Below are 19,046 nucleotides of genomic sequence, written 5' to 3' on the forward strand. Positions count from 1 at the left end.
TATAAGATCGGACTAGAGAACCTCTAGGAGACAGAATGGACAACTGATCATGTGACATGTGATCAAGCTTTTTCATGATTGGCTGGCAGAAAATGTATCAATTTTAGCTATTGCGACGCCAATGCAAAATATGATGCACACAAATAGGTTAATATATGTGTGTCCTATTTGTGTGTCATCATATTTTGCATTGGCGTCGCAATAGCTAAAATTGATACATTTTCTGCCAGCCAATCATGAAAAAGCTTGATCAGTTGTCCATTCTCTCTCCTAGAGGTTCTCTAGATCGGACTATGAATACCGAATTATCCGAGTGCCATTCATATATATCTTTATTAACTTGACCATAACGGCCACATGTCACACCTCGGTGACCGCTCGACCAAGAATCTGAAAAAAAGGATAGAAAGAAAATATGAGTATTTCCATTTTTCTATTCATATATACGATGTGGTATAAAACGGAAAATCAGCAATACTGTAAAAAAATGCCTTGCTGCGTTGCGGGGAATTGTGCGAACAGAACAGAAAAAGGTTATCGAATGTTCAAATTTCCTACGGATGATGATCGTCGACGGCAATGGATAAATAATCTCCGCAGAAAATTTTGGTTACGAAATAACTTGTCTTATCCTTGCGAAGTAAGTTTCTCTCTCTTAAATTTTCAATTTACGCAACTTTTTTGTTTGTTTAGAATCACGGATCGTTTTTTTAATGTAGTTTAGATTTGTCGCCGTTAGAAATTACATAAATTTGAATAACTGTAGCCAATAGGGACATTCACTTTATAAGCAATTTTCTTATTTCAGAAACACTTTGAAGAATCACAGTTCGAGACTGATCGATGTTGTTGGCCTGAATTTCACAACCATTTTTCGGAGGTGGCCATTTAAACTTAAAGAAGAAGAAGAAGAAGAAGAAGACTCATCGAGCGGATAATTGGGCAAAATTAAAACCAGTGCATTAAACTACGGTGGCCTAAAAGAGCCATGTTTAGAAACGTTTCATCTAATATTACATTGCGATTATATGTTCAAAATTTACAAAGAGCATATCTTGATGTATGGAAGCTTCACTTTGATAGAACGTCTAGTAAAATACGTCAATATTGTTTTTCCAAATTGTTGTGATGTGAAAACAAAAATTGTGAAATTCTTGGTACAATAACACCGAACATTTTTTTAATGTTCGGTGTTATTGTACCAAGAATTTTTCAGAAAATAGCAGAAAACGGAAAAATATTTATAGAACCGCGAGTTTGAAACGGTCAAAAGCTTAAGAACAAATTAAAATGTTTTCTGATCATAAAATAAAAAATTATTATGTTTTAAAATATTAATATGAATTTTTTTTAATATAAAAAATTTTTCAAAGCCGCTTAAAAAGTGTATTATTTTCAGTTTACTTACATAATGTTTACATGTATTTTCATATAATTTTTTATATAATATATATTTTTAAAGCTGTTCGTTAAAATGTTAAAAACATTGTACATAAATAATAGATAAATAAAGAAATGTTTGGTACATTACAATATATTCGATTTATTACATACGTTTCCTAAAATTCTGATCATAGTAAATACTTTGAGGAAATAATTTTCGCAATCTATTACAAAAACTTGATACAGAAACCTAGTATTATTCCAAATGTCAAATATATACAATCAATACAATATAAATGTATGAAACACTAAAAATATCGCACATCAATGAATTATTTTACATTATATTTCTGCAGGTATTCGACAACTGCTGGGCAATGAGAATACTGTTTTATTATTATGTGTAGTCTCTCCAACTGTTGTTTCAGAGATTTTCTGCCATCATCGACAAAATGCTCTCTTCTGAAACTGGTTCAACAATATCTTCATCTTTATAGCTCTGAAATGAATTAAAGTATACACGTTTATACTACATATTTATATCATATTTATATCAGAAGATTAAATATTTATATCAGAAGATTAAATATAAACACAAAATCGAAAGATTGACAATAATATAAAGTGCAAACTACATTAATTTTATTAATCTAAATTAAATTTGCAATTTTACATGACAAATCGATTGCTTTGCATTTATTATATTTCAATATGTAGTAGTTATTAGATATTCCAGTTTAACGATGTTAAGGGACATTGAAAACTCAAAAATTGTTACATCGCATGACATCAATTTCCTATTTTATGGCTCGTTTGATAGAAAGTAGTAAGCGAAGTAATAATATAAAATTAAATACTTAATGAATTGCAGCATTTAATGTAAATGATTATGAACAGTTCAGGCAAAAAGATGATTACCTTGTTGTTCTTTTCAGGAAGCAACATATTTTTGTTGCTACGATTGGTGCTTCGTTTTGACATTTTAAAAAACCTTGCTGTAAAACAAATATGTAACTTGTAAATAAACGTCACTACATTTTATTTGCAGATAAATATTTTCAATTTTTTCTTCAAACTAATATATTTTGTACTTTACCTAGGTATAACTGTTAAACACTCCAACACTTCCCACGTTCTACACTAGTTTACAATAGATATTAAGATGATTTTTTTAGAATGCAGAGAGCAAAAACGCAACAACGAAGTTTAATACGTATTCTATAACCTTTTTAGCTCCGTGACGAAGCGCGGAGCCCAGATGGCAAGGAGGAATGGGTGGGGGGATGGATTAAAAATGGCGGAGTATAGAATACTCATATATTTAGGGCCGATTTTTCCAACTTCTTGGTAAGTTTTACTCGACAGGTAGCATATTTTCGTCTCTTTTCAGATAAGTTCTAAAAAAGAGACGAAGATAGACTATCTATCGGGTAAAATTTACCAAGAAGTTGGAACAACCGGCCCTTAGTGCCTTAGGAGAACCAGCAACGATTAACCAATCAGAGAGTCCTATTTTGAATTGGCCAATTGGTGACGCGGTCGATCGGACTTCACTCACCCGTAATCAATGGGATAAGGGCGCATTCACACCTTGACAGAAAAGCAGAAGCCAATCAGAACTTGCTGATAGTCATTATTTCTACTTTTTGATCTTCTAAGACCTAAGATAATTTATGAATTGAAATGGTATGAATGCGCCTGATACATCACCTTTTAACTCACTACATTATTCTCTCGCTCAAACCAGTTGTTGGCCTGAATATACTGATCGCTCCCAGATCAGAGGTGACCATTAAAATCCAAAGAAGAAGAAGAAGGTATGAATGCGCCTTTAAGGCAAGGTGGCTGCTCTCAGGTTTCTCTCTGCTAGAGCTAGAACACGTGTATTTATAAAAATTTAATTAATTATTAATAAAATTATTATTAAAATATTATTAATAAAATAATTATTAATACAGTTAATCGTTTGCGTGCAGAAAGAAGCACAAACATGGTGAAGGAACAGTTCAGGGAGACGAATGTCGCCAACGAGATGTAAATAAATCAATTTATCATTGGAAACCTTTGATTAATTAGCGATATTAAGATAATTTATGAATTTAAATCAATTTATTTTGACGAAGTTAAGGGATGTCACGAGTCTTGGATAATTATATCACTTGCTATTTTTTGTATATAACTTGTAATACGTGCTGTTTATTTATACATGTTCTTTATTCAGCTCCCATATATCTTTTGAGGCGGACAACTCGCAGAATATGCTTATGCAATCCAGTGTGCAAGTTATCACTAGAAACTTGTACAATGAAGATACGGAGCGTACTCCATTTATGCATGGAATACTTGACAGACGCATGGTATAAAAAATTATAACATTTACTTTTATATCTTTGCTTTAAGAGAAACAAAGAATTTATGAAAAGATTTATATATAATAAGATTTATATATAATATAATATAATATAACATTTATATGATATTATTTATTAAATATTATATAATATTTATATATAATAAGATTTATATATAATATAATATTTATATATGATATTTATATATAAGATTCATTGCTTTTGCTTGCAGGGAGTAAGCTCTAATGGGACTGAATGTACTACATGTGGCAAAATATTGCAAGATTGTGTGGGACACTTTGGTTATATAGATCTGGCGCTACCAATCTTTCATGTCGGCCACTTCAGATCTATCATCCAGATTTTACAAATGATTTGCAAGGTGATAATGTTGTCCAATTATTTGCTAAGATTTATCGCATAATTGCTTCTTATATGAATCAATTATATTATCTTTATAGAATTGCTCTCATATTTTATTAACCACTGAAGAAAGGAACTTTTATTCGCAAAAAATACAAAATCCAAATTTTGGATATTTAATGCGCAAAGGATTGCGTAAACAAATCTGGGAGAAAGCAAAGAAGAAGACAATCTGTCCAAATTGTAAAGAAAACAATGGTCCTGTTAAAAAAGCAGGTTTTCTCAAGATTGTATACGAAAGGCATAAGAACTTAAAGAAAACGGATCCTCTTATTCAAGAAAAATTAGCTGAGTTAGGCCCACTAATGGAGCAGGATAAAGAGCTTAAAAGTATAGTAGATCAAAATCACAGAACTGTATTTGATCAATGTCTATTTCCAAACATGGTATGAATTTAAACTCTATTTAAGTTTTTCAATACTTTTTTTGTATGTAATTTACACGAATTTAATTCTTTAAGGTTCTAGAACTTTTCACAAGAATTCCAGCAAGTGATGTCTGTTTGTTATTAATGAATCCTAAATGCGCAGTACCAGCAGATTTAATATTATCGAGAATTCCTGTACCACCTGTTTGTATTAGACCTAGTACTTTATCAGATATAAAGGCTGGTACAAATGAAGATTATCTAACAATGAAATTATCAGAAATATCTCTTATTAATGAAGTTATTTATAAACAAACCAATGTTAATGCCAATAAGTATGTGGAACAATGGGATTATCTTCAATTACATTGTGGTCTGTACATTAATAGCGAAATGTCTGGTATACCTGCTCACATGCAAGTAAGTCTTTTAACAAATAATATCCAAAAAAATCTGCAGTTACCTTTTTCTCAATAATATATACATTAATGCTCTTTTAGCCTAAAAAATTTGGTAGAGGAATAGTACAGAGATTAAAGGGAAAACAAGGTCGTTTCCGAGGTAATTTGTCCGGCAAACGTGTTGATTTTTCTTCTCGTACAGTAATTTCACCCGATCCGAATCTTAGAATAGATCAAGCAAGTATTATGAAACAGAAAATACAATATCTAATACAACATGATATAAGATATCTGCAACGTCGAATTTTTCTACACAGGTTGGCGTACCTATACAAATTGCAATGATTTTAACATATCCTGAAAAAGTTAATTCCTCAAACATTGAATTAATGCGTGCATTAGTTAGAAATGGCCCAAATGTACACCCTGGAGCGAATTATGTACAATATAATAACAATTCTCAAAATAATAGAGTATTCCTTCAGTATGGTAATCGGATAAAAGCCGCCCAAGATTTGAAGGTAATATGTTAATATAATGATCTTGAGATTTTTTCCCCAGACTTGTTTTTTTTTTTAATTGTATCATACATATTGCAGAATGGTGACATTGTTGAAAGACATCTCAAAGATAATGATTTGGTGCTGTTTAATCGGCAGCCCTCGTTGCATAAATTAAGTATAATGGCTCACAGAACCAAAGTATTGAAGCATCGAACATTTAGATTTAATGAATGTTGCTGTGCACCTTACAATGCGGATTTTGACGGTGACGAGATGAATCTTCATCTACCACAAACCGAGGAAGCGAAAGCAGAAGCGCTGGTTCTATTAGCGGTAAATTATAGCGTTTCTCTCAATACAATTAATTACCATTGTTGAATTATGTTTATACAGGATGTCCCATTTTAATCGATCACACCGAATAACTTTTTAAATTTTGATTGTAAAAAAAATGTTTCAGATAAAAGTTGTATGGCTTGAAGGGGAACAGAAGATAGTGTCATTAGTTTGATATTGAAGAGTCACCTGAATGTCACGTGAAGACCACATCCAACTTTTTAAATGGGACACCCTATATGCTTTTGCATATTCTTATAGTTCATCTCGAGAACTTTTCAAAACACTATAATAAATTATTTTTCCATGAAGTACTTTTCGAGTTATGAGGCTTAAAATCATTTCTTAATTTTACATAAATCATAAAATATCTTGTAAAATATTCATTTTTCGATTATCTTACCTTAATACTTTTATGTACAAAATAATGAGAGGAATCAATTGGTGTAAAGAAAACACACAGTTGTTTTTAAGAAAAAATATGTAAATAAATATATTAATTGCAAATTACATATTTTTTCTTTGAAACAATTATGTGTTTTCTTTAGACCAATTGATTCCTCTCATTATTTTGTACGTAAAAGTATTATAATAAGATAATCGAAAAATGAATATTATTTTACTAGATATTTTACGATATTTATGTAAAATTAAGAAATGATTTCAAGCCTCATAACTCGGAAAGTACTTAGTGAAAACTAACTTAATTATAGTGTTTTGGAAAGCTGTCGAGATGAACTATAAGAATATAACATGATATGCAAAAGCATATAGGGTATCTCATTTAAAAAGTTGAATTTAACCTTCACGTGACCTTCAGGTGACTCTTCAATATCAAACTAATGACACCATCTTATGTCCCCTTTCAAGCCATACAACTTTTGTCTGAATCATTTTTATCTACAATCAAAATTAAAAAAGTTATTCGGGGTGATCCATTAAAATGGGACACCCTGTATAAATATTCTTAAATATATATTATATTTATATGCTTTGCTTGTAGAACAAATCCAATCTGGTTACGCCACGCAACGGCGATTTGCTAATAGCGGCAACACAAGATTTCATCACTGGTGGATATCTTTTGACTCAAAAAGATGTCTTTTTTGATAGAGAACAGGTGAAATTGGCTCTTTGTTTCTTGGCCGGTGCAGACGCATCTTTGACTGTAACCCTTCCTATACCCGCAATTCTGAAACCAGTTAAGTTGTGGACTGGCAAACAAATATTCAGTCTGATTATTCGGCCAAGTCCTGAATGTCCTGTTAAAGCAAATTTAAAGACAAAGGGCAAAACTTATACTACTGGTGAAGAATTTTGTATTAATGATTCTTGTAAGTTACAATGCTAATGATTCTACTGCAGTCATTTATTAAATATTTATTAAACAGAATTAAATCCACAGATGTTATCATTCGAAATTCTGAGCTCTTGGCAGGAGCAATGGATGTGTCTACATTGGGTTCTGGATCGAAACAAAATATATTTTATATTCTGCTGCGTGATTGGGGTGAAGATTATGCAACTGCGTCAATGTGGCGCTTAACAAGATTAACAAATCATTTTAATTTTGACAGAGGAATTTCTATCGGTCTCAGTGATCTCATAGCGAGTCAAGGCCTTGTTCAAGCCAGAGAAAGCATATTAAATACTCAGTACGAATAATTTGAATTTGTCTAATTCGATAAACGATACTTTAAATAAATAACTAATTCAAATTATTTTATTTATTTAAAGTTACTCCAAATGCCACGAATATATTAAACTAATGGAACAAGGTCAACTCGCCTCTCAACCTGGATGTTCAGTAGAGGAAACACTGGAAACGAAAATATTAAATGAGCTTTCAGTAATTCGTGATAACGTTGGTAAAGCATGCTTGAAGGAATTGCATCGTACCAATACTCCTTTAACTATGGCACTCTGTGGAAGTAAGGGTAGTTACATCAACGTTTCGCAAATGATCGGTATGTTTAAATAAAACCAATATGAATATATACAGGGTGTTTCAGACTATTCATACCATCCATTTAAAAATTAGAGAAGTGATTATTTCAAAAAAGTAAAAACATTTTCTTTATAAATCGGGTGCGCTCTATCGAATGGTGATATTTTCAACTTCTGGTTCCGGCCGGAAATAGGCGATTCAGACCGGAAGTGCATTTTTTTAAATGGAACCCCCTATTTTTCGTTGCATATTTTCGTAGCTTACCTCGAGAGCTTTCCAAAACACTATAATAAATTATTTTTCCATGAAGTACTTTTCGAGTTATGAGGCTTGAAATCATTTCTTAATTTTACATAAACCATAAAATATCTTGTAAAATATTCATTTTTCGATTATCTTATCTTAATACTTTTATGTACAAAATAATGAGAGGAATCAATTGGTGTAAAGAAAACACATAATTGTTTCGAAGAAAAAATATGTAATTTACAATTAGCAATTACATATTTTTTCTTAAAAACAACTATGTGTTTTCTTTACACCAATTGATTCCTCTCATTATTTTGTACATAAAAGTATTAAGATAAGATAATCGAAAAATGAATATTTTACAAGATATTTTATGGTTTATGTACAATTAAGAAATAAGCCTCATAACTCGAAAAGTACTTTATGGAAAAATAATTTATTATAGTGTTTTGAAAAGCTCTCGAGGTAAGCTACAAGAATATGCAACGAAAAAGGGTTCCATTTAAAAAAATGCACTTCCAATCTGAATCGCCTATTTCCGAAACCAGAAGTTGAAAATATCACCATTCGATAGAGCGCACCTGATTTATAAAGAAAATGTTTTTACTTTTTTGAAATAACCACTTCTCTAGTTTTTAAATGGATGGTACGAAACACCCTGTATATTAATATAAAATAAATAATCCTTCCTGATATCTAAGAGCCTTATGTGTGTATAATTGTTTACAGGCTGTGTAGGTCAACAAGCTATTAATGGACATAGAGTGCCAAATGGATTCGAAAATCGTGCTTTACCTCACGTTTTAGCACAGTTGAGGACACCCGACGTTAAAGGCTTTGTGAAAAATTCATTTTATTCTGGATTGGGCTCGAAGGAGTTTTATTTTCATGCAATGGGTGGTCGGGAAGGTCTGACAGATACGGCTGTAAAGACTGCAGATACTGGATATATGCAAAGGCGATTAATCAAGAGTTTAGAAGATCTGTGCGTTCATTATGATATGACAGTACGTAATTCGATGCGCGATATCATACAAATATGCTATGGTGGTGACAAATTGGATCCCACATACATGGAAGGTTTGCAAACATTGCTACATATTTTGCACAAACTTTTTAATAAGCTAATGAATACTGTTCTTCAAGATAATGATATGCTGTTCTGTATTTATAGGTAAAGACTGTCCCGTGGATTATAAGAGAGTGTATGATCATGTAAGAGCAAAGTTGCCTTATAAGAACGAAGAGCCTTTAGATGCTGTTAGCGTGATGAGCGCCACAGAGGATATGCTATCTACCGAGGAATACGATTGCTTGAGTGAAGAATTCAAAAAGGAACTAGTGTAAGTGCGACGAGTATGAAATAAATATATATAAATATATATATATATATATATATATATATATATAATAAATATATATAATAAATAAATATATAATAAATATACAGGGTGTCCCAAAAGTCCCGGACCGGTCGAATATTTCATAAACTATGCACTTTAGAAAGAAATGTTTCAAACAAAAGTTGTATAGCTTGAAGGGGGCCATTAGATAGTGGCAATAATTTGACCTTGGAGAATCATTTGAAGGTGACGTAAAGGTCATCTTCAATTTCTTAAATGGAACTCCCTATTTTTTATTAAATATTCTGGTAGCTCACGTCGAGAGCTTTCCAAAACACTATAATAAAGTATTTGTTCATTGAGTACTTTTCGAGTTATGAGGCTTGAAATCATTTCTTAATTTTGCATAAACCATAAAATATCTAGTAAAATATTCATTTTTTGATTATCTTACCTTAATACTTTTATGTACAAAATAATGAGAGGAATCAATTAATGTAAAGAAAACACATAATTGTTTTTAAAAAATATATATAATTGTTAATTGCAAATTACATATTTTTTTCGTAAAAACAACTATGTTTGAAACAACTTTTGTTTGAAACATTTCTTTCTAAAGTGTATATTTTATGAAATATTCGATCCGTCCGGGACTTTTGGGACACCCTGTATATAATAAATATAAATAAATATATGTATATATATATATATATATATATATATATATATATATATATCGCTCAAATTTCGAATATCGCAGCAGATTTGGAAAGTTATACGATCCTTCTTTTCGCAGTGAATTCATGAAAACGGTGGCACAGAAGATAGCGCATTATCGGCAAAACATTAAATCGAAAGCATCTGTGGTTCTACAGCTCGAACGTCTTACCGTCTCGCAATTGGTCGAATTTATACACACGTGCAAGGAAAAGTACATGAGAGCTGTGATAGAACCGGGCACTGCCGTAGGTGCACTCGCCGCACAAAGTATCGGTGAACCTGGAACTTCGATGACTCTCAAAACATTTCACTTTGCCGGTGTAGCTTCTATGAATATCACTCAGGGTGTACCGCGTATTAAGGAAATTATCAATGCGAGTCCGAAGATCAGTACTCCTATTATAACAGCGACATTGGTAAGCGTGTTATTTCGAGCTTATGCAAGTTTGTCCTATGTAAAATGTACATCTTTATTTTAATCTAATTTTGATCTTGTCTTTTATAGGTTGATGGTACAGATTTCGAAGGTGCCGAGCGAGTGAAAGCGAGAATTCAAAAAACAACACTGAAAGAGATAGTTGACTGTATCGAGCAAGTATATACGCGCGGGGATTATTTCCTTAAGATAAAATTAAACATGGAAAAAATAAAATTGTTGAAATTGGAAGTGAATGTCAATTCTATATGTTATATGTAAGTATTTAGTTGGAGATTTAAATTAATAATGCATTCTTTAGAAAAAAAATAATCTTTCATATTAATATTTGACTGGGTGATGAGAAATAATTTATAATTTTAGACTCTGTACGTCAAAATTGAAGCTGACTCCAAAGAATGTGCGTGCGATAGGTGACTCAGTTATTATTATTCAACCAACTAAACAAAAAGAAAATCCCAATTTTCCGTTTCGTCGTCTAATGGATGCACTTCCAAAAATTGTAGTGAAGGTAAAAATGTATGCGTGCGTGCATGTAGATTTTATATACAGGGTGGATTAAAAGTCTGGACACAGTCGAATATCTCACATAGAATTTTAGAACAAAACGCTTTAGACAAAAATTGTAAGGATTAAAAAGATATATTTAACTGTAACATCCATTTGACATTGAGTGACGTCGCCAAGCTTAAGGCAAGGTCAACTTGAATTTTTTAAATGGAACCCCCTATTTTTCATTGCATATTTTTGTAGCTTACCTCGAGAGCTTTCCAAAACACTATAATAAAGTATTTCTTCATTGAATACTTTTCAAGTTACGAGGCTTGAAGTAATTTTTTAATTTTACATAAACCATAAAATATCTAGGAAAAAATTCATTTTTCGATTATCTTACCTTAATACTTTTATGTACAAAATAATGAAAGGAATCAATTGGTGTAAAGAAAACACATAATTGTTTCGAAGAAAAAATATGTAATTTACAATTAACAATTACATATTTTTTCTTCAAAACAATTACGTGTTCTTTACACTAATTGATTCCTTTCATTATTTTGTACATAAAAGTATTAAGGTAAAATAATCCAAAAATTTTTTACTAGATATTTCTTACAACTTTTGTCTAAATCATTTTGTTCTAAAATGCATTCTATACGAGATATTCGACTGTATCCAGACTTTTGGTCCACCCTGTATATAAAATGCAGTGATGTAATCTTATTATATTATATATATTTCACACTTTAAAATTATATAAAAAATATTTTAGATATTTAAGATAAATACAAAGAAATATTTAAGTTAAAATAAGTCATCAAACATTCTGATACTTGTACAATACATTACTTAGATTTTTCCAAAACCTTTTTTTAAAAAAAAAAAGAAATTTCTTTATATTTTACATACTTAAAATGTTTATTTATTGCAGGGCATGCCATCAGTTTCTAGAGTGGTTGTACATGATGAAACATCTAATGGGAAAACCAAATGGAAATTGTTCGTCGAGGGAGATAATTTTAGAGAAGTTATGGCAACATATGGCGTCCACGGCGAAAAGACGACGTCGAATAATACGTTAGAAGTAAGAGAAGTCAAATTTTAGAGAAATCAGTATTAAATAAAACATATTTATATGACTTTTTAGGTCTTTAAAACACTCGGAATAGAAGCAGCAAGAACAACTATCATGGCAGAAATCAAATCGGTAATGGAAAATCACGGAATCAGTGTTGATCGTCGACATCTAATACTTCTGGCAGATTTAATGACCTGTAGAGGAGAAGTACTTGGTATTACAAGACAAGGCTTAGACAAGATGAAAGAATCAGTTTTAAACCTTGCATCGGTAAAAAATTTTCCACTTTTCACTATTTTATGATATATTTATATGGCTTTTTTTAATCTAATAAATTTTAAGTTCTTCCATTAATTCTTTAATTTTATAAGTAAAATTTCAAAGAATTAATTAATTCCATTAATTCTTTAATTCTATAAGTAAAATTTCAAAGAAAACATCTTTTACAAATAACTTGTTTATTGCAGTTTGAGAAAACTGCTGACCATCTATTTGATTCAGCATATTATGGACAGAGAGATGCTATATGTGGTGTATCGGAATCAATAATAATGGGTATTCCAATTCCAGTGGGCACAGGAATGTTCAAATTACTTCAAAAATATCCTTTTCATATTATTTATAATATGTGTGAAGAATTAATTTATTTTTCTTCGAATATATATCACATTTGTATAATGTTTAATATATACATTATTTTCCTTAATGATTAAACACAGCATACAAATCTGAACCACAAAAGAGGGAACTTCTATTTGATAATCCACAATTTCACAAGCAAGTTCATTATGGAAAGCGACTTGTGCGACCACGACCCCGTCCAATATTGTAGGCATTATAAAAATAAGATGTACACATAAAATATATTTTATAAAAACAAAAATATTTACTGTAGCAGAAAAAATTTTTTTACTTTCAATAGTCACTAAATTTTATGATTTGATACTCATATGTAAGACAAACGAAATTATATTTTTGTGATGCAATGTTGTTTAATTTATATATGTATAATTATTTCATTTGTGCAACTTATAGAAGTATTATATACTTTTTGAGTTATGTATCTTTCCATAGTATAAACAGATATAATTCAGTCTTGTGATATGAACAGATGTCGATAGAAATTTTGTTGCTAGGAGACAATATGTGTTTGATCTAAATCTACTTCATATTTGTACTTTCATAATCTTTTGTCACATTGGAGTATATGTTTAACGTATAAGTAAATATTTAATGTGTAATTTGAATACTGAAAAAACGAAGTGATAATTGAAATGGTAAACGAGAAAGAATTTTGGACGGAGATTCGGAAGGATATACCGAGATATAAAAAGAGGAAGCCACGGGTCGTCCCTGCATTCACTATACAAGCTCTGCAGGTGACATGCTTAATCAAGTGATAAGAATGAATATAACACGCGATAATATCTGATGTCAATTTTAATGCAGGAAAATACAGTCGTTGCAAAACCACCACGATGCGGATTGTACAAACCTCGTCCACCGAAACCGTCGACTTTCCGCAAGTTCTATAAACGTGGTGTATTTCCTATCTCCTTGGAAAACGACGGCTATGACCAAAAGATTAATTGGAAAGTAGATATAGAAGATTTGGATTTTCATCATTATCTACCAATGTTTTTCGATGGATTAACCGAAACGGAACAACCGTATAAATTTCTAGTGGAGCAGGGTATATCAGATATGCTGGAACATGGTGGCCCAAAAATATTACCCGTTGTTCCTCAACTGATCATACCTATCAAGAGTAAGTCCTGTAAACAAGACTTTGTCTAAAAGAGATAAATTATATATACTATTATTGAAAAAAAAACTTTAGATGCTTTGAATACAAGAATGCCAGAGATAATTTGCACCACTATGAAAGCACTTCAACGTTTAGTACGTTCGGCAGATTGTGTTGGTGAAGCTTTAGTTCCATATTTTAGACAAATTTTACCTATTCCTAATTTACTCAAAGACAGAAATGGTGAGTATATATCCTTTTAACTCGCCTTTTGCATTGATATATAAAAATAAAACTGAAGTCTCTGATGATTCTCTAGTAAATCTTGGAGAGGGTATTGATTATTCTCAACAAAGAGGAGAGAATGCGGCGGATATTATACAAGAAACGCTTGAAGTACTAGAAAGATATGGTGGTGAAGATGCTTTCATAAATATCAAGTACATGGTCCCTACCTATGAATCTTGTATAATGAATAAATAGACATGGATTTTAATAGAAAATAACATTACAATCAGTATATTAAATTTATTCGATATTCGTGAATTGAAATTATTACAAAGTGAAAATACATATATAAAATTCAATTTGACAAGTTATATATATATATAATATAGGAACATAAAATAATATATAATGAAAAGAAATATATCACATATCTTGCAAAAATATTTATCATATTATTAACAGTTTACAGCTTGAAATTGAAAAACTGAAAACTAATAACATGATTATATATAAATATATAAATATATGTGTTATATATAAATATATAATATATATATTTCAAAGAACTAAGAAGAACAAGATCTATGAAATAAAATTATTTATCATCATTTACTAAAGCATATGGTCTTTTGGCTCACATTTCATAAACAGTATAAAAAGAATGATAAAAGTAGTAGCAAATATTATTCTCTTTTGGTGTTGTTTAATATAAAACTTTCTCTGAAAATACATTTATATTTTTCCTGCATCTTCTTTTAACGTTACAGTGCGATTGAAAACAAGCTGAAATAAACAAAAGCATGTTAATGCAATGTGCATGTTAAATGTAATTTTGCATATATACACATTTACCTTTCCAGGCTTGGTATCGGGATCGACCGAGAAAAAGCCTATACGTTCGAATTGAATCTTATCGTACACTTTTGCCGTTTTAGATAAACTCTCATCCATATATGCTACAATTTCTTTTTTGCTGATGGGATTAATGTCACTTAAAAATCCATTGGGCACTTCATTTGTATCTTCAGGATTTTTGTGCTTGAATCTGAAAAATTAAAAATCATCTTAATCATATCAGAATTCACATAATATTCTCATAGCTAATAGTTTAAAGAAAAAACATTACTCACAAACGCTCGTACAATCTAACAGATGCCAATACTGGACTTGACACCCAATGTATGAACGCTTTTGGTTTATTGTTTTCTGAAACAGGATCTTGTCTAACCGTTATATTTATGATATTGCCACTGGCATCTTTCTCGATATTTTCAAACGTCACCACGACGCCTACGTGCTTCAAACCTACAGGTTGTTTCGGCGTCAAGCGTCTAAACCCTTTCTCTTCAATCTGCAACCACACAAACATGTATTTAAATAAAACTACAAGTATGAAAAATTTCTAGAAAAAATTACGAGCAAAAACATTCAAATATACCTCTTTAAAGTCCGAGGTTTCTATGTATACGATTTCATTAAATGTAATTTCATGATGTCCTCTCTCTGGTTCGTTAGGGAAATCGGGTACAGTCAATTTTAGAGGTTTTTTGTGAGGGAAATTTCTTATAGTCAATTTAATGGGCTCTAGAACAACCATAAATCGCGGAGCTGTAAGATTTAGGACATCCCTAACAGATGCTTCCAGCACTGCTGGATCGACGGTCGCTTGTGCACCAGTTACACCCATTTGAGCGCAGAAATTATTTATGGCTTCTGGCGGAAATCCACGTCTACGTAGTGCACTTAATGTAAATAATCTGTAAAAAGAACAGTATATATATGTTTACGTGTATGTGTATGTAAAATACATTAATATTATAGATTATTAGAAATCTATATATTACTATTCATTTTATATATACTGAACCTGGGATCATCCCAATCTGATACTATTCCCTCTTCTATTAATTTGGCAATTTTTCTTTTAGAAATTACAGTATAATTGACATTTAATCGCCCATATTCCCATTGCACAGGGCAATAAATGTCCAAGGCGTTGCAAAGCCAATAATAGGATGATCTTCGCGATTGGAATTCTTTCGTGCAGAGAGAATGAGTGATATTTTCCATACTGTCGCACAAGCAATGAGTGTAATCATAAGTAGGATAAATGCACCACTGATCACCGGTTCGATGATGCGGTGAATATTTTATTCTATACGCGACAGGATCCTGCTTGCCTTCCTCTAAAGTCACTTTCATGCGCAAAGTTGCCTCTCCCTCTTCTAACAAACCATCTTTCATATCCTATTTTTTTTTAGAATAAGATAGATGAATATATAAGAATAATCGAGAAAATACATTTGAGAATAAGAAGAAATATTTCATCATTACATTAAATAGTTGCAAACTCTCTGCGATCCGCCTATTACGCCAAGGACTTGGCGGAGGATTGAAACCCTTCATTTCTTCGCTCGATTGATGACAAACATAAGCTAAGCCTTTTTCTATAAGTTCCACAGCCCATTTGTACAACTGCTGGAAATAGTCCGATGAATGCGTGATCGCGGCCGGTTTATAACCGAGCCATTCTACCATCTCTCGTATCCCAGTGAAAAATTTCTCCTCTTCCTTTTCAGGATTTGTATCATCGTATCGCAAATAACACATGCCATCGTGTGCAGCAGCATACCTGTGAGTTTCATTTTTTTAATATATCAGAATATATTCGACTTGTGCAAGATCAAATATAGTGTCACATACCCAAAATTGATGTTAATAGCCTTTGCATGTCCAATATGTAAAATTCCATTAGGCTCTGGTGGGAACCTAGTTCTCACTCTACCACCAGTTGCTTTCAAGTGTTCCTGCAATAGACGATGCGTGTTTGGCGTCACGATATATCCCTCGGTTTTATAATTTTCCCCGGGTTTATGAAAGTGAATCTTGGTCTTCATGAGTTCACTTATAGTTTGTGCTTCTATCCTTTCTCCATTCGATACTTCTTTCTGTTCTAAAATTTTTAACAATTTTTGAAATAGAGAAGTCACATAATCTTGGAAATAAATATTCCAAATATTTTTTTAATATTATACACAAGCAGTGTTTTGTTATAGTTCACCTTCTTTTACAATTTCAGATTTTTTAGCTTTTGTTTGTTTATCTTTTGGCTGTTTCATTTTAGACACTGGTATGAAATCAGCATCAGTTTTTGGGCCCAATAGATAGAGGAGTTGAATATCGAATTCATTCTTTACTGCTTTACCATCTGCCCATTTTAGAATGTTGCGTACTTGTTGCATCAGTGGACCAGAATTAAAGCGGTACCTATTAAAATATAAATGTAACACAAAATATTGTAATTATTTATGGCAATCTAATATTGTTTCTTTATATTTAATTCTTCACTTAAATATATTGCATACATATATTATTGGAGAATTAAATTGAAATAATATATATTTTTTAAATATTTTATTTACCTCTTTTCTATTATCTCTTTTTCATGTGCTTTTATGATTTTCTCTACTTCCTCCTCTATTTGTTCAGGTGAAACTACCACTCCTATACCGCAAAACTCCTCAAATTCTGCTACATTGAGGGGATTATTTAAATTAGCCAGCAGATAACTCAATGCAGCATCAATTCTCTGCACAGTATCCAGCTTCTTTTCATTTATATAATTAATAATAAATGGTATCTTATCTACAACTTGATTTTTAATCTTGGAAGCTAGATGATATAGTAAAACGCCAATATCTTGAGGAACAGGACCATGTTTAACTGCCTATAACATTAAATAAATTTTCATACGTTTTTTATATGTTTTCTTGTTAACACATTCCATGCCGAAGCAATCATTCATGCCACATAAATTGCAAAGCATCTTATATTGCCAAAGAAATAATTTAGTTTATAATTTATAGCTTATAATATTTATTATATGTTATATATTTGGCATGGAATGTGTCTATTTATTATAAATTAATATATTAATTATTCTATTAATTAATATATTAATATATTAATTTATCTTATAAAATTGCATAACTTATTGTTATCAAAGAAGTATAATATTCAAAATGACCTATAGAATAAAAGTAAAAATTAAGCACAAAATGCAAATCTATCAAACCTGAAAAAATATGCAAATCTATGAAAATTTCTATGAAATAAAAAGAGAAAAAAGGAACAAAATATACAGATAAAGAAAAAATTTTATGTTTTTTATTAAACATGTTTACAAATAACTTATAGTTAATGTTACACACAAATATATGCAGACAATACATGTGTCTAAAAAAACACCTCAAAGGCATCTCAAAGATGTTTCATGTTTTCTAAATATCGTTAAAATGTTTATATGCTTTAAGAGATTAAAGTATTTTAATCTTTAGATATGACGCAACTGTAGGTCAAATAAAAAAACAATGATGCAAGAATACGACGGATCTCATTTTTTTTTATTTTACAAGAGTTTTATATTTTCGAATTTAATTATTATTATTATTTTCAAATTTAATTTTAGAAAATACAATCTAGGCGAAATTTAAGATTCAATTATTATAAGATCGAATCAGTCTACTAACCTCATCTATGGCCAGTTTGAGATTCTTCGTGACGTTTCCATTTTTTAAAGTTTCCTTAGCCTTCTGCTCACTCAGACCGATCGTTTGAAATAGTTTCACGTCGTTCTCGTTTCCCGCCGGCATTTTATTTCTTCTTATTTGCAAAATAAAACTCTATCGAATAGACCACGATCGTACCATTCATGCCATTCACATGCAATCACATGCACGTGCATTCATAGCCTCTTCTTGAATGATAAGAGCATGAGAGAGAAGAGAGGTAAGGATAGGGATAAAATTGTAAAAAGAAAGGCACAACTCGGATATACTGGGACATTATTTATCATTTAATAAACATAGGAAATTATTTATTATTATTATTAATTTTTATTAATTATCATTTATTAATTATCATTTATTACCAATTATTTATTATATTATTATTATTTATTATTTTATATTATTATTAATTTATTAATTTATTACCAATTAATTATTACCAATTAATTATTACCAATTAATTTATT

At 30.8% G+C, this 19,046-nt stretch overlaps 3 protein-coding genes and 1 long non-coding RNA gene across 8 annotated transcripts; 2 read left to right on the plus strand and 2 right to left on the minus strand.

Moving 5' to 3' along the window:
• Positions 1 to 1,523: 1,523 nt before the first annotated feature.
• Positions 1,524 to 3,157, minus strand: LOC105258146. The gene is made up of 4 exons (XR_889718.3): positions 3,094 to 3,157; positions 2,480 to 2,973; positions 2,302 to 2,378; positions 1,524 to 1,882 (listed from the first exon to the last, which is right to left on the minus strand). It is a non-coding gene; the product is annotated as an uncharacterized LOC105258146 (long non-coding RNA).
• Positions 3,080 to 12,955, plus strand: LOC105258154 (DNA-directed RNA polymerase III subunit RPC1). Of its 5 annotated transcripts, none has more exons than XM_020029649.2 (21): positions 3,080 to 3,200; positions 3,360 to 3,417; positions 3,605 to 3,740; positions 3,967 to 4,116; positions 4,196 to 4,543; positions 4,618 to 4,944; positions 5,025 to 5,162; positions 5,243 to 5,446; positions 5,525 to 5,761; positions 6,768 to 7,098; positions 7,170 to 7,419; positions 7,502 to 7,731; positions 8,691 to 9,041; positions 9,136 to 9,304; positions 10,101 to 10,440; positions 10,530 to 10,717; positions 10,824 to 10,971; positions 11,890 to 12,042; positions 12,106 to 12,306; positions 12,504 to 12,637; positions 12,754 to 12,955. In XM_020029649.2, the coding sequence occupies exons 2-21, from the start codon at positions 3,374 to 3,376 to the stop codon at positions 12,866 to 12,868; spliced, it is 4,194 nt and encodes a 1,397-aa protein (XP_019885208.1). In that variant the 5' UTR covers positions 3,080 to 3,200; positions 3,360 to 3,373; the 3' UTR covers positions 12,869 to 12,955. The 5 variants fall into 5 exon arrangements, with proteins under 5 accessions (XP_019885208.1, XP_019885206.1, XP_025271219.1 ...); XM_020029647.2 differs by having other exon boundaries at positions 3,126 to 3,200; positions 3,342 to 3,417; XM_025415434.1 differs by having other exon boundaries at positions 3,144 to 3,224; positions 3,342 to 3,417.
• A 129-nt stretch (positions 12,956 to 13,084) lies between these two features.
• Positions 13,085 to 14,273, plus strand: LOC109610493 (parkin coregulated gene protein homolog). Its single transcript, XM_020029650.1, has 4 exons — positions 13,085 to 13,415; positions 13,486 to 13,804; positions 13,877 to 14,026; positions 14,103 to 14,273. The coding sequence occupies exons 1-4, from the start codon at positions 13,311 to 13,313 to the stop codon at positions 14,264 to 14,266; spliced, it is 738 nt and encodes a 245-aa protein (XP_019885209.1). The 5' UTR covers positions 13,085 to 13,310; the 3' UTR covers positions 14,267 to 14,273.
• Positions 14,274 to 14,593: 320 nt separating this feature from the next.
• On the minus strand, positions 14,594 to 18,782 carry LOC105258147 (probable glutamine--tRNA ligase). The gene is made up of 10 exons (XM_011269237.3): positions 18,541 to 18,782; positions 17,434 to 17,738; positions 17,073 to 17,278; positions 16,715 to 16,964; positions 16,346 to 16,643; positions 15,879 to 16,258; positions 15,450 to 15,768; positions 15,142 to 15,362; positions 14,864 to 15,056; positions 14,594 to 14,794 (listed from the first exon to the last, which is right to left on the minus strand). The coding sequence occupies exons 1-10, from the start codon at positions 18,661 to 18,663 to the stop codon at positions 14,744 to 14,746; spliced, it is 2,346 nt and encodes a 781-aa protein (XP_011267539.2). The 5' UTR covers positions 18,664 to 18,782; the 3' UTR covers positions 14,594 to 14,743.
• Positions 18,783 to 19,046: the final 264 nt, after the last annotated feature.

Source organism: Camponotus floridanus, unplaced genomic scaffold (assembly GCF_003227725.1).
Source record: "Camponotus floridanus strain SB8 unplaced genomic scaffold, Cflo_v7.5 scaffold120, whole genome shotgun sequence".
In the NCBI taxonomy this organism is placed as follows: Eukaryota; Metazoa; Arthropoda; class Insecta; order Hymenoptera; family Formicidae; genus Camponotus; species Camponotus floridanus.

Coding starts and splice junctions, on each gene's coding strand:
- LOC105258154 (XM_025415434.1), top strand. CDS start 3,203: ATGAATGCGCCTTTAAGGCAAG. Junction 5,163..5,242: donor CGAATCTTAGAATAGATCAA/GCAAGTATTATG, acceptor TTTTCTACACAG/GTTGGCGTACCTATACAAAT. Junction 10,972..11,889: donor TTCCAAAAATTGTAGTGAAG/GTAAAAATGTAT, acceptor TATTTATTGCAG/GGCATGCCATCAGTTTCTAG.
- LOC109610493 (XM_020029650.1), top strand. CDS start 13,311: ATGGTAAACGAGAAAGAATTTTGGACGGAGATTCGGAAGGATATACCG. Junction 13,805..13,876: donor ACTGATCATACCTATCAAGA/GTAAGTCCTGTA, acceptor AAAAAACTTTAG/ATGCTTTGAATACAAGAATG. Junction 14,027..14,102: donor TTTACTCAAAGACAGAAATG/GTGAGTATATAT, acceptor ATGATTCTCTAG/TAAATCTTGGAGAGGGTATT.
- LOC105258147 (XM_011269237.3), bottom strand. CDS start 18,663: ATGCCGGCGGGAAACGAGAACGACGTGAAACTATTTCAAACGATCGGT. Junction 16,259..16,345: donor AGAGTTTGCAACTATTTAAT/GTAATGATGAAA, acceptor AAAAAAAAATAG/GATATGAAAGATGGTTTGTT. Junction 15,363..15,449: donor AAACCTCGGACTTTAAAGAG/GTATATTTGAAT, acceptor GTGTGGTTGCAG/ATTGAAGAGAAAGGGTTTAG.